The sequence below is a fragment of the Ischnura elegans genome, chromosome 2 (assembly GCF_921293095.1).
Source record: "Ischnura elegans chromosome 2, ioIscEleg1.1, whole genome shotgun sequence".
Classification (NCBI taxonomy): domain Eukaryota; kingdom Metazoa; phylum Arthropoda; class Insecta; order Odonata; family Coenagrionidae; genus Ischnura; species Ischnura elegans.
The window spans coordinates 110,535,237-110,547,563 of NC_060247.1; the positions used below are offsets into that span (position 1 = coordinate 110,535,237).

Sequence of the window (12,327 nt, forward strand, 5' to 3'; positions counted from 1 at the left end):
TTACCTATTGAAAACAATACTAGAGCCAGCTTGGATGGTAAAAAAGGATGATTTTTAAATTATACAAGCACATTAAATCAAGTAAGAGATTATTATTATTGTCATAATTGCTGTATTTACTTCCGTTCACTTCATTTTTTAATCAATAAAAAGAACATTTGTTTCCATTTACCTTTAATTAACTTGAGGGAGTCTTTTCTAGCATTCTTCTAATAGAATCGTAATTAAGAACGGAAGTGGTTAAGGGGGGTCGGTTAGCAGAGGAGTAGGCTGGCAGGGGGTTAGGTTATCAGGGGTTTGCTGGAGGTGGGGGGAGGATATAGTTGTAGGGATGAGTCAATTCCACCGTTTTTCGATTCCTATTCTAATATCGATTCTTTCAAATCGAATCTCAATTATCGATTCCAATTCCATCCACTCTTATTGATACTAGCAGCTAGGCTATTGATTTATCAGTGGTGTTGCCGTCATTTTATTAAAGAATTGAAATTCATGGACACAAGTCAAGGACCGCTTCTCCCGCCAACCTTATCTCATCGCTCTTTTTGCCCAACTGTTCCGTCAATAAAATAACAAGGACGATTAAATGGCCCAAAAAGTGTATTTATTAAAAAATAGAAAATTAGTATATAAGTAATGTTCCTCAGCTTAAGTAATACAATGAACATTTTAACTGTTCCAGAGATGAATTGTTTACTTAATAATGTACAGCGCATAATGCATGCGGTGAGTGCCAGCCTTTATGCCCAAAGCTTATGGCCAATTTTCAAAATATTTATCTTCCTGGAATAGGAATTCACTTTAAGCGATCGATTCTAGATTCCGATTCCGTGCCCGAGAATCGGTGGATGCGAGAATCGTCATTTGAAATCGACTCATCATCATCATCGTTGGATGCCATCTTTTCCGTTAAGAGGCTGCTATTTTCAAGATTAGTTCGCCCTCAACCTCACAAGGTCACAACTTCGATAATGAAGGGGCGACATTTCCTCCTCGCAGAGGATCAGTTTTATGAGTTCATGAGACGCGCAGAAAGGGCACTTGAATCAGTTTGCAGGACACCGGAGTGCGTCGCATAAATTGTCTTCGACGAATTATTCCGTCACTCATTCTTCTACATTGGATTGAGATTTGCCGATCGAAATGGCGCATTCGAGTCATCTGATCTTTATTGGTGAGTACATACTTTTAAAATTCTCACACGCATCGTTAATACAGATACCTATAAATAGAAATTGAATGCAGTTGACGGATTTAGAGGCTTGGCTTAATGAAGCGAGGTGCAACCGCAAATAGCTGTATCAAAATATTTATAAAATTTGGTTTCAATTTTATGATTTTTCTCCTAATTATGGGCAACGAAAGTCGGTGGTATGCTTGAACTTGTTCAAAAATTGTACTTTTTTTCGCCACTATCCTGATAAATCTATTAGAAAATTTTTTAATAACAAAGTCTAATTAAATGTGCGGTAAATGGAACGAGGAATGAAATAACGAATTTGGTGTCCCTTTGCGAGCTTCGCATATTCGTTTTGAGAATCGAGTGAACATTATTTCTGCGACGACAGTAGGTAATTATCGCGCACCGCTCCTTAAACATCGAAGATTATGGAGTAATACACAGGTACACCCGTTAGATCCCTGTTGACAAGACAATAGCCCAAACACCGGTCGTGGTGCAATAGCACCTTGGTATCAATTTCCAACTTTTAATGAGCAGCTTAGTACTCCCAACTTTGATACTAGAATTATTTTGCCTGCACCCCATGATCTCCGCTTGTCCTCAGAGACAAATTAAGGTCATAGTGGCTGCCGGCAGGCAAATATGCGGACCACACCGAAGTGCTCATACTCAATATTAGAGTGGGAAATGGAAAATTTTTAAGGACTATGCATGTGCTACATTAAAATTGAGATGAATTCCCATCATAATGAGGGTTTAATGCAATGGATTAGAATTTTGAATTGGGGAAAACAACATGTCACCGGAATCAGTCAATCAGCGATCTTCCCAGACAGAGAGAAAGGTCTAGGAGGGATTTTTGGGTAACCAGAGACCAGAGATGTTTCCTTTCCAGTCCTAGTCGAAGCAAAGAGAAGGGAAATCACTTTGGTTTTTATTTACTCTCTAGATACGCCGTTTTTTGTGCCATATTTCTCCATCGCTGCGGACATGTTCGGTGCATTTTTTCGTTAAGGTTCAAGTCTCCAATATTATGATATAAGATTCACCAGTTGGCCGCTAGATGTGTTTTTATCCACGGCGGATTTAAATAGACTTGCTTAAGTCGCTACTAAGACACTGATCGCAGAGCAATTCCCATATCATGGAAATAAACTATGATTAGGGGGTGTATTTATTTCCGTAATGATAAAAAATTCAAATCATAAATATTCAATGCTATTCCTTACCATTTCAAATACTATAATGCGTATATTTCGAATAAATGGATTTCTCAGCACTCAGCGACACACTCTGGGCATTTAGAAAACCAATTAAACAGCGCCCAGAGAAGAATCTAAAATTAGATTCGGCGGGACAGACGTTGACCTCTCCTACACAGTTGCATTGCCGAGAATTATCCTCGGCACAGTACCACATGCTTCCGCCATAATTGCACGTGATTTTACACTCCATTGCTATTTTTTAATTTATTTATGAGGCTGAGAAAGACTGAAGGAGGAATTCCGGTTGCTTTGGAAACGAACAACGCGAGGCGCTACGTATTAATTATCCGCTGACCTTAGGCTGTGTTGACGTGGTATATATTTTTTCCTAATCACGCTTTCCTTATTGGACTTGCTTTCACCCCCCTTTGTTATGATATTTGCACTGAATGATGCTTCCTCCAGAAATATAATCTACATCAACATACAGCCCCGACATCCGCCTCTAAGGCAACATGTAGCCTAGCAAAGTTGACGAAATGTTTGGATGCAAAGAGAAATCGCCGTATTGCCTGGTACCAAATTTCAATGGAGAGTGGGTGTCGTATTGTATGCCAATTGAAGTGGAAAATATCGAACATCCCGGGCAACAGTGTGTGAATTTTAGCTGGATCACCTTATTGAAACACCTCAGTAGGCATTTGAAACGAATAAATGTGTTTCGTTCAGGAATAAAGCCATGATTATCTACGTGCTAAAAAAATTGTTAACTCCATTGGATTGTGATAACATAAACATAGCTCTAGTTTTACAGCCTGCATTTCAATTGAATTAAAATCGTTTACATGTACTATTAATTTGAAAAAATAGTGGAAATATATCAAAAGTATTTGTATATTTTATTTTACTCAAAACTTCACTAATGCGACAATTTTCATTGTTTAGTGGAGCTGCAGAACACAGAATTAATTTTTAGTTTAAATAAGATGCGGCGTATCACCCTTAGAGGTCGTCGTGTTACCCACAACATACGAGATAGACGCCGCGGGGTAATGTCTTACAAAAATAATTCTTACAGCTAAGAGAAGAATGATAAAAGTATACGTTTTTGTGTGCACATCGGAAACGAGACAAGTCACCATATGTACTACTTAGTTGAATCGAAAAAACAAAGTAGGAAGAAATATAGTTATTTTACAAAATGTTAGGCATCTCTCCCTAGTTAACCTTATGCTTCACAAATGTATTAATGATCTGACCGACGTATCAACTCTATACGTTGTCATTCTCCTTTGAGACAGGTTTCAACACAACACACTAAGTCATACTAGAAGGTGAATGTATGTGGTCTTTTTTGAGAATGAAATAGTGCATAATGCCGTACGTTATGTTGTACGTAATTGTCGTATGTACCTGTGATTATGTTTTCTGATACAATAAGTTTCAAGTTTTAACGATCTATCTCCTAAAAAGAGAAATCGAGCAAGAGATATGCATCCTCAAGTCTTTCGTAAATTTCCATTCAATCTAGTTCACATCTACTTGATCATTGATCATTCTTGCATTTGTATCACCACAGGCACTATTTTAGTGATTCCTACTCTTATTCTTGCAACGACAACTGAGGAACCGGACTCCATGGAGGCCGCATTCAACGAGTTTTTTGAATGCAGGGGCAGGTCTGATGTAAGTACTTTAACAATCATTATCATATTTATATGTAAAGAACGTTCAAGTATTAGTTGAGCAAATTTTTAAACCCCTCCCTCCCTCTCGTAAGCAAAAAATAAACATTTGCCGAACCCCTCCACCACTCCCGATTGCTTGATATTTTCTAATTGAGCATACATATTTTGTATTTTAAAAACCATGTATGTGAAACTATAAACTACTTTTGAAGACTTTGTTGGTCATTCTCACATAATATCCAGAAAATTATTGGCATTAAATACTTTAATACTATCTATAGGTACTAGCTGACCCGAAAACGTTTTGTCACATAAATGGTATCTAGTAAATATTTTGGTGGTCAAATAAAAAATAACTAAATTACTCTAAGTGTGTGGGGATGTGGTATGGGACTGAAAGAGGAAGATGCTGTGAACACTGTTGACCTATACAAAACAGTAAACATTTATTTTTTTTTTCATTGTAATTTTATTATCATTTATATATAAAAAAGAGGATTTCTGTTCATCAAAAAAAGTTGGTTCGTAGGTGCATCTCATGCTCCCAAATCAAGTAGTGCTACTTTTGGTTTTTTCCGAAGCGTCCTTTCCGTCCTTATTTCATTACCACTAGTTACGTCACGTCATGTAACTTCTTTGGTTGCTAATCCTGCTGGGTAGACAAAATCCTTGACACTGTCTGGTAAAACATAACTAAAAGGATTCTACTCTTACCTATTAATACTCTTGGTGCAAATCTTTTTCCTGGGGTATGCGTGAGTTCATCCTGTGCGCGAAACACAGAAATCATTGTTTCCATTGTTTGCAGTTATGTATGTATACCATCATCAGGTCTGCTTTGTTCTTTTACCTAAAAATTCTGCCATGTGACCATGAATTCCAGGTTCCAAGTTACCCACTTCCTTGGGTACTGTACTTCCCGAGCAACACCGGGTGGCTTTCAAGTAATCAATAAATTTCAAATTAAATATCTATCACAAATTATGAGTCTTAAAAAACGTTATCAGCCTCTTAGTTCAATGGAGTGTACGATATTTTTAGTAAATCTATCTTTAGCCAAAACAAACAAACTGGATTGTTTACCCATGCGTGAACATGCCACGCATAATTACCTCGAAGCCACAAAAAGACATCGTTTGGCCTTGAGACTTTTCATTGTGAATGCCAATTTAATTGGAAATTGAACCCGTTTGTATTCAATTGGTGCGTCTGTTGGAATAATAGGGATTCGTGGTAGTATTATATCTCATTGGAAATTGCCATTCATAATTTATGGTCATAGAAAGAGATTTCAAACGGCATAAACAATGATGACGTTCGTCAAGGGGACGGTAAAATTTCAGCTTTTTTTGGATGTTTTTTTCTAAATTCACCGTAAATCACGTGGAAAACGAAACTCGATTGCAAGAATAAGAATTTGCATATCTTTTTCTTTCCAATGGTATATATCTAAACTTAACGTGAACATAATCACTAATTTAATTATGCAAAAGAAAAAAGGTCTGCAGTCATTTAAAACGGACATTACATGTATTTCTTATGGAAATGACTCAGGGCCCATTCCATAGCCTCATGGGCCCTAGAGAAGAATGAAATATAGTTAACAACATATTCTCAGTCCTATTGCACGTACATTCCAAATTTCATAGGAATCGGTCCAGCCGTTGCAGAGGAGTTGGGAAACAAAAAAGGGTGACACGAGAATCTTATATATTAGAGATAGAGATTAGAAATGTCAAATTTATAAAAGAATTTGTTGATAAATCAATCACAATGAAACTACAATAAACTCTTTCTCTCTCCACATTTTTTTCAGTGCTTCTTTCTATATAAAAATCATGTTTAGCGTTTTGTCGTGCGCATACAAATCCATTTTTACGACTTTATCCTTGTCTTATAAGCGGGTATAGAAAGCATATATTTACTTAAACACCAGTTACTGTTATGGATTGCATGTATGATAAATAAGAAAATTATGAAAAGGTGTCTTATATTTTATTTTCATTGTACAAAGTAATACAGGATGAATGAGAAAAAATATGTATTCTTAGGACTGTCACTTCTGAAAATAATGAAAAATCTATTTTTCCATAGAAAAGAAAAGAACTAATGCTTGAATGCACTTCAAAACAATACACTGAGGAAAAGATCAATGAGACGATGGCACTTTATAACGAAACTAAGTACGTGAAATCCAAGCACATTTGCAGGTAAGAAAAATTCAACATATTGTCAATAATATTATAAAAGAGCATATCATCGGTTTGTCTATGCGCTATACATTACCATTCGGCTGCATGGATTGCGACGAAAGTTTGCACAAAAGTGCATCGAATGCTCGTGAACCCTATAGTACTTCATTCGGTTGCGTCCGACGCATACTTTGCGTCGTTCACTCATTACTATTACCACGAATATTACAAAAGAGGGTCTTTAAGTCGTCCTCTTAATGTGTTGTCACCCACCGCGCATTTAAATGGGTTTACAAAACTCGAAAATTGCGTCGCTGACGGACAAATTCACCCGAGTTTCACGGGAAACAAAGTATCAGTACGGATATTATCCAATATTGATAAACATGGTGATGTGATCTATCCAATTCAACTTTTAACCGTGCATTGCCGGCAAATCATGTTTTCTTCTGACGTTCTTCCAAAATTTCCCATTGATAGGTCAATATGACCATGCAACCATAACCAATGTAGCCATGAATTCCAAGTTCTAAGTTCCCCTTCTCTGGATACCATCCTTCCCGAGCAACGCCGGGTTGCCGGCTAGAATGTAATAAATGTTTTATTTAGTATTTTAAAATCTAAATAAGATAAAATATTGCTATGACTGACCACAAGTATTGTTTCTTTAGTCGTCTGTAATTAAACTCGTTCTTAGTATAGTGATTTTCCAGGAGGAGGAATTGAAGCTGATAATTCAGTGTAGGCACAATTTTGTGGGTGAGGTTGGACAGGGTACATCCATTAATTACGTGAGACGTTTAGGGGCGGAGGGGTCAAACCAATTCTCACCCTATATCACGTGTGGGAGAGTCCTGGCAAGTATCGCGTAATTTCTTTTCCACAAGAAACAGAGAAAAATTGGGATCATAGTAATCTTAAATACAAGTCTTAACTAAACTTCAATAAAAAATAACTATTTTTTTTTAATAATTCAATGCAATATAGCATACTAATCTATCTTATTTATTTTGAAAATACGTATTTTGAACGATCTCACGAGAGATTAAAGGTAGGGGTCTAAACCAAATCTCACGATATGACACTAATGGAGGAGGAAAGGTTCTAAAAATCGCATCAAGTAATTAATGTTCCTTTAGCCTGGATGCGTATATTTTTAATGCAAAACACAGAAAAACGAATTTTCTACCTTATTCCAGGAAACAGGACGAGATCTTCCAATGCCTTAGAGAAGCTGTCGACGATTTTAAGTCATTCTCGAACAAGTCGGTGACCATGGTTCCTTTCGTGGGTGGATTGGTGGAGGAGAGTATCCGTGCATTGTGTGATAACGACGCCGAATTACTGAGCGGTATGTATTGGAATGTTCCTCGATTTTTCATTCATTACGCGTTCTCAAGCAAGCTCTCGACCTCGACCAATTAAAGCATATAAGTAAGGAAACAATCCATCAGATACTACATATGTGGCATGTTTATCTATGGATGCGAGGTTTAGACGCTGACAGCAGCAGATAGGTCAAGAGCGAAAGCATTTGAAATGTGAGGCTATCGAAGCATGATGAAGATAAGAAGGAACGACCGAGCAGGCAATGAGGAAGTGCAAAGGAAAGTGGGAGATAATAGAAGCCTTCTTACCTCTCGGGTATCCTCCATGGGCCCAAACTTTCATCTTAAATAATATCGCTCGATCTATTGATGTGGGATAGCTAAATGGCCGATGTACTAAGATTGGTTTTTACAATATTTTCTCGGGTCTAAATAATACCGTGCACATTTTACCTCATTCATCAACTCTTGAAATTTACTCTGTATTTCTGGATTTGGGCTCAAATTTGGATAGCTTTACATATTAGGCCTCGTACGTAGGTCTTAAGTTCAATGAGCAACCGCATAATACGAGCGATTTATTGCATGATTTTGAAGACTCACATCTATGAAAGCGGTTCCGTTCCATCATGTCATCATGGTTCCCTCGAGCTTCCACTTCACCATTTGAACGATTCATCTTAATACGCAACAGCTCTCCGAATTTGGCAATTTTCACTTGTAAATACGTAATGACCTCCCATATTTCTGTTCCTCGAGTCTTTTACACAGGTCTAAAGCTGGACTCACCCTGCTACATGGGAAGGAACGATCATAAATTCAAAATTAAGGTCAATAAATAGAAAACAGGCATTTTAAAAAATCTTCCTATTCCTAATACCTGAAGATATTTTTAAGATCTTCCCCGCAAATGCCAAACTGATTAGCAATAAGTGTTAATCGGGTCTTGGTTGATGACAGTATGGTTTATCAATGAGAGTTTAAAATTGGGTTATTTTGGTCAATATTCATTTTTTAGTTGCATGATATTATGATTAATGTACTATATTTTTACTATGGGTGTATTGTCTGCTTGTTTACTTTGTAATTAGGTAGGTAGATTTGTCATTAATGTGTTTAAATGTAGTGGTGTCACGAGAAAATAACCTACTTGCAGTATCATGCAGTAAATAAATAAATAACTCTCCGTTTCCAGTGCTCATGAACGAAGATCAAAGCACCTGCTCCTCCAACGTTTCGAGTGAATGTCAATCCAGATTGGGTGGAGCAAATGACTTCAGCGGGGTAGCCATCTGCGACTACCCAGAGGAGGATATCTTCGACCAAAAATTCATATGTCAGTGAGTATTCTGGCGATCAGTGGCAAATCGGTCTCCATTTTAATAAAGGACCGTTCATGTGTAGCCCAAACACACTTTTGATCCCTCTTCCCCCCTCGCCAGCAAAATATGATACTTCTGAATCTCTCCCGGCCCTCTCTCACTTGAGTATTTTTTTATTACTTTTATATTTGATCCATCCAAAAAAACTACGCCTTTATATAATATTTGTATTGTACCTTGAATTTCAAAAAAGACCACCATAAAGCGTAGGCAGAATTGAGGTACATGCATAAATATTGATTATCAATAAGTTGATAACAATACGCGAAATACTACATTCTATCTCTCGATATTGACTCTACTCAATAGTAAAAGTTAATAGATCTAAATGATACAATACCATACAACAGCACAATTCAATGGTGTAACACTATACTATTCTCAATATTTTAGAACAAAATACTATACCAATACCTAATTATTTTATATAGAGTAAGATTTTCTTATCTATCGTGAGATGTGCTATGACTTTCCACTAGTTCCCATATGCCCACAAAAGTAAAAACTGTTAACCTCTGTGAATACCTAGTATTTGATCTTCCCCTTATAAACTGCTAGCTGATCTAGAAAACAATCACTTTTCCTTCATGCCCATAAATTTATTCAATGAAATCTCACAAAAAATGCGCTCATTCCAAAAAAATACATAAGTATATGCACTGGCTTTGATGGGCCTCGAAGGCGATTTTTATGCGCATTATATGATAAAATGACAATTTTAAATCGGTTCCACGAAGAGTTTTAACATTTTGCGCGGTACACTCCCTAGTGTTCTTCCCTTCATATACACATCCAGTCAATTGGTGGTGGGTTAAACCGTTCATTTTGATGAACCGTTCACATTCGAACCTGTTCAGTAAAAATAACATTTCAAAATATCTGTTCATGGCGAACAGTCAGGGTCATTCAGGTAGAAAATACTGTTTATCGGACGTTTAAAATAAATGAAAGCGTAGTTTGGTATCATATTGTTCGTGCAGTTTGTCATCGTAATTTCAAGCAAATTCTGTCCCAGGCCTTTGCTTGGTTATCCGTGTGCAGGACATTATCTGCTGCCCACTTGTAGAATAGGCCAGGGATATGACACAGTTAAACAATTTATGTTTAACTTTTCCGTTTGCTGAAATAGTTGTTTGCATTAATACAAGTAATCAAAATAAAGTTTTAACCTAATGTCTAAATTTAGTTTGAACCATAGTAAAAATTACGAACAGATAACCGACCCGTAAATTGACCGCGAACCAGAACCATCGCATCCTGTTCATCAAACGCAAATTTTCAAATGAACGCGAAGTCAAAATGAATGCGAGATCCCAAATAAACAGTAAGAGGAAACGAACAGCCTCCAAAAAAAGAACGCCCTCCGAGAAATGAATACCCTGATAAAACGAACAGCTAAAACGAATCTAATAACATTTTGAAAACCCGTTCGATCCGTTCAGCAGCTAAACTGTTCATATTCGTGGACCTTGGATGGTCTGCATCGTAACTGCCATCTGTTGTACCACGCACTTGCTGGAAAAAGCTGCAGTTCAAAATACCTCTTCGTGAGCATGCCTTCTGGACCGAATTCGCAACAATTTTGCAGCGTAGACTTGAACAGTGAACAGGGAGTTTTAGAGAACTGTTCATTTTATAACCAGTTCATTTCAGTGAGCAGTTCGTTTTCGCAGTTCGATTCCTTTTGACCCATCTCTACCTCTTGGTGAGCATAAGCTACCTGTTGGACCGAATACGTCGCACGTGTGCACTGCCGTCATGAACAGTGAACTCGGAGTTTTTTATTACTGCTCATTTTATAACCGGTTCATTTCAGTGAACAGTTCGTTTTTGCAGTTCGGTTCTTTTTTACCCATCTCTACAGTCAATGTGTTATTCAGTGAAATTAAAAAATACCGCTATCCTTGGAAAATGAAAATTTACACGTGGGTTCAGCAGTATACGCAGTGACGTCAATTGGTTTTGATGGAATCTTATCATTTCAGGAAGTACCTCGATTTCATGGAGTGCGCAGAAGCAAAGTTTGACAAGTGTTCAGAGGAGATGAAAAAAGCTGTGACCAGGATCATATCGAAATGGAAACAAGAAACCTCTTGTTCCAATTATCTCGACAATATTCCCAAAAACTACTATTTCAATGGACACGATGTATTGAGTGCCGAATGTGATCAATTGTAAAGCATAAAATATATTTTTTCATGAACTTATTCTTCATCAAGAGTTCTCTACTTACTTTAAAAATTGTCAACGTCAATTTCTACTGACACAAAGCTGCAGTCTACTGACACATTTGATTTAAATAAATAACGTTAAATTGAATTTGAAATTTCTTCATATTTATTTGTCTTACATAATGTACGGAGTTTCTGAGTCCATTTTCGCCAGAGTTTATTTTTTAGCCAGCGCATTACGCATGTGTGAGAAGTAAATACGCAAGAAAACTAACTAAGCCAACTAAAAAGAAGAAAAAAATGTTTTATGTCCATATCTGAGTCTGATATGAATTGTTACTCAAATGGTGGTGAGATGCTTTATGGCAATCATTACGACCAAAACGAAAAACGTAGTGCGCATGTAATATTACATTTATTATTTGCAATAGGTGACATTATTCTTAAAAATTCTTACTAAACTGCGATTTGATTTACCAACCATATTCCATTCTAAAATCAACAAATTCGCATAGTTGAAGACTTCACTGATCTTTGAGAACTAAAACCGAATCAAAAACGCTCAGATAATAAATCTTCAAACATTGCGTGTCAGGTAATAACACATTCATGCACAATATCCTACTACTGAAACATTAACTGATGTCTTCTTGAGTATTATCGGATTCTTTTCTGATATCACTCGCTGTGAAGTGAAGCTCATGCACCTAAAATTAATAAATAAGAAAATACAATGTAAATAACTCCGTCGTTCCATTCCAATTTTAGGAATTTCTGCATGAGAAATATATCTAATGACTTGGCTAGTAAATATAGGAGATAATTATATACCTCAATGATTTTTTGTTTAAAACTAGAGCATAAGAAAATTTGAGATGATAAGAGCCGGACGACATTGAATTCCAGTTCATTGCACCAATCACGATTGTAAAAGAAAAATGCATATTTCCATTCACGGCGGTTCATACACGCAAAAAACATAAATAAGTTTCTGACGAGACTCGATGAATTTCTTACGATTAAATGCTTTCCATGCAACTTGTCAAGTAAGTATCGTTGGTCCTACCAAAAGACACAAAGGCTGAAATTAATCTGAAAGCAAGAATACCTAAAAATGTATGTGCTTTCCCCGTAATATAAGGTGCTACGCCAAAAATTAAATAACTGGTAATTTTATC

General features: G+C 36.7%; 1 protein-coding gene across 1 annotated transcript; it reads left to right on the forward strand.

The window, feature by feature from the left end:
• The first annotated feature begins 956 nt into the window (after positions 1-956).
• On the forward strand, positions 957-11,297 carry LOC124154386. Its single transcript, XM_046528074.1, has 6 exons — positions 957-1,174; positions 3,968-4,074; positions 6,171-6,286; positions 7,468-7,619; positions 8,792-8,936; positions 10,964-11,297. Exons 1-6 carry the CDS (start codon positions 1,144-1,146, stop codon positions 11,154-11,156), a joined length of 744 nt encoding a protein of 247 aa, XP_046384030.1. The 5' UTR covers positions 957-1,143; the 3' UTR covers positions 11,157-11,297.
• The last annotated feature ends 1,030 nt before the right edge of the window (positions 11,298-12,327 follow it).

What these genes read in the sequence shown, in the direction of transcription:
- LOC124154386 (XM_046528074.1), top strand. Translation starts at nt 1,144, where the DNA reads ATGGCGCATTCGAGTCATCTGATCTTTATTG. An exon ending in GAGTCATCTGATCTTTATTG is followed by an intron (nt 1,175 to 3,967) that starts GTGAGTACATAC and finishes GTATCACCACAG; the next exon opens with GCACTATTTTAGTGATTCCT. An exon ending in GACCAAAAATTCATATGTCA is followed by an intron (nt 8,937 to 10,963) that starts GTGAGTATTCTG and finishes TTATCATTTCAG; the next exon opens with GAAGTACCTCGATTTCATGG.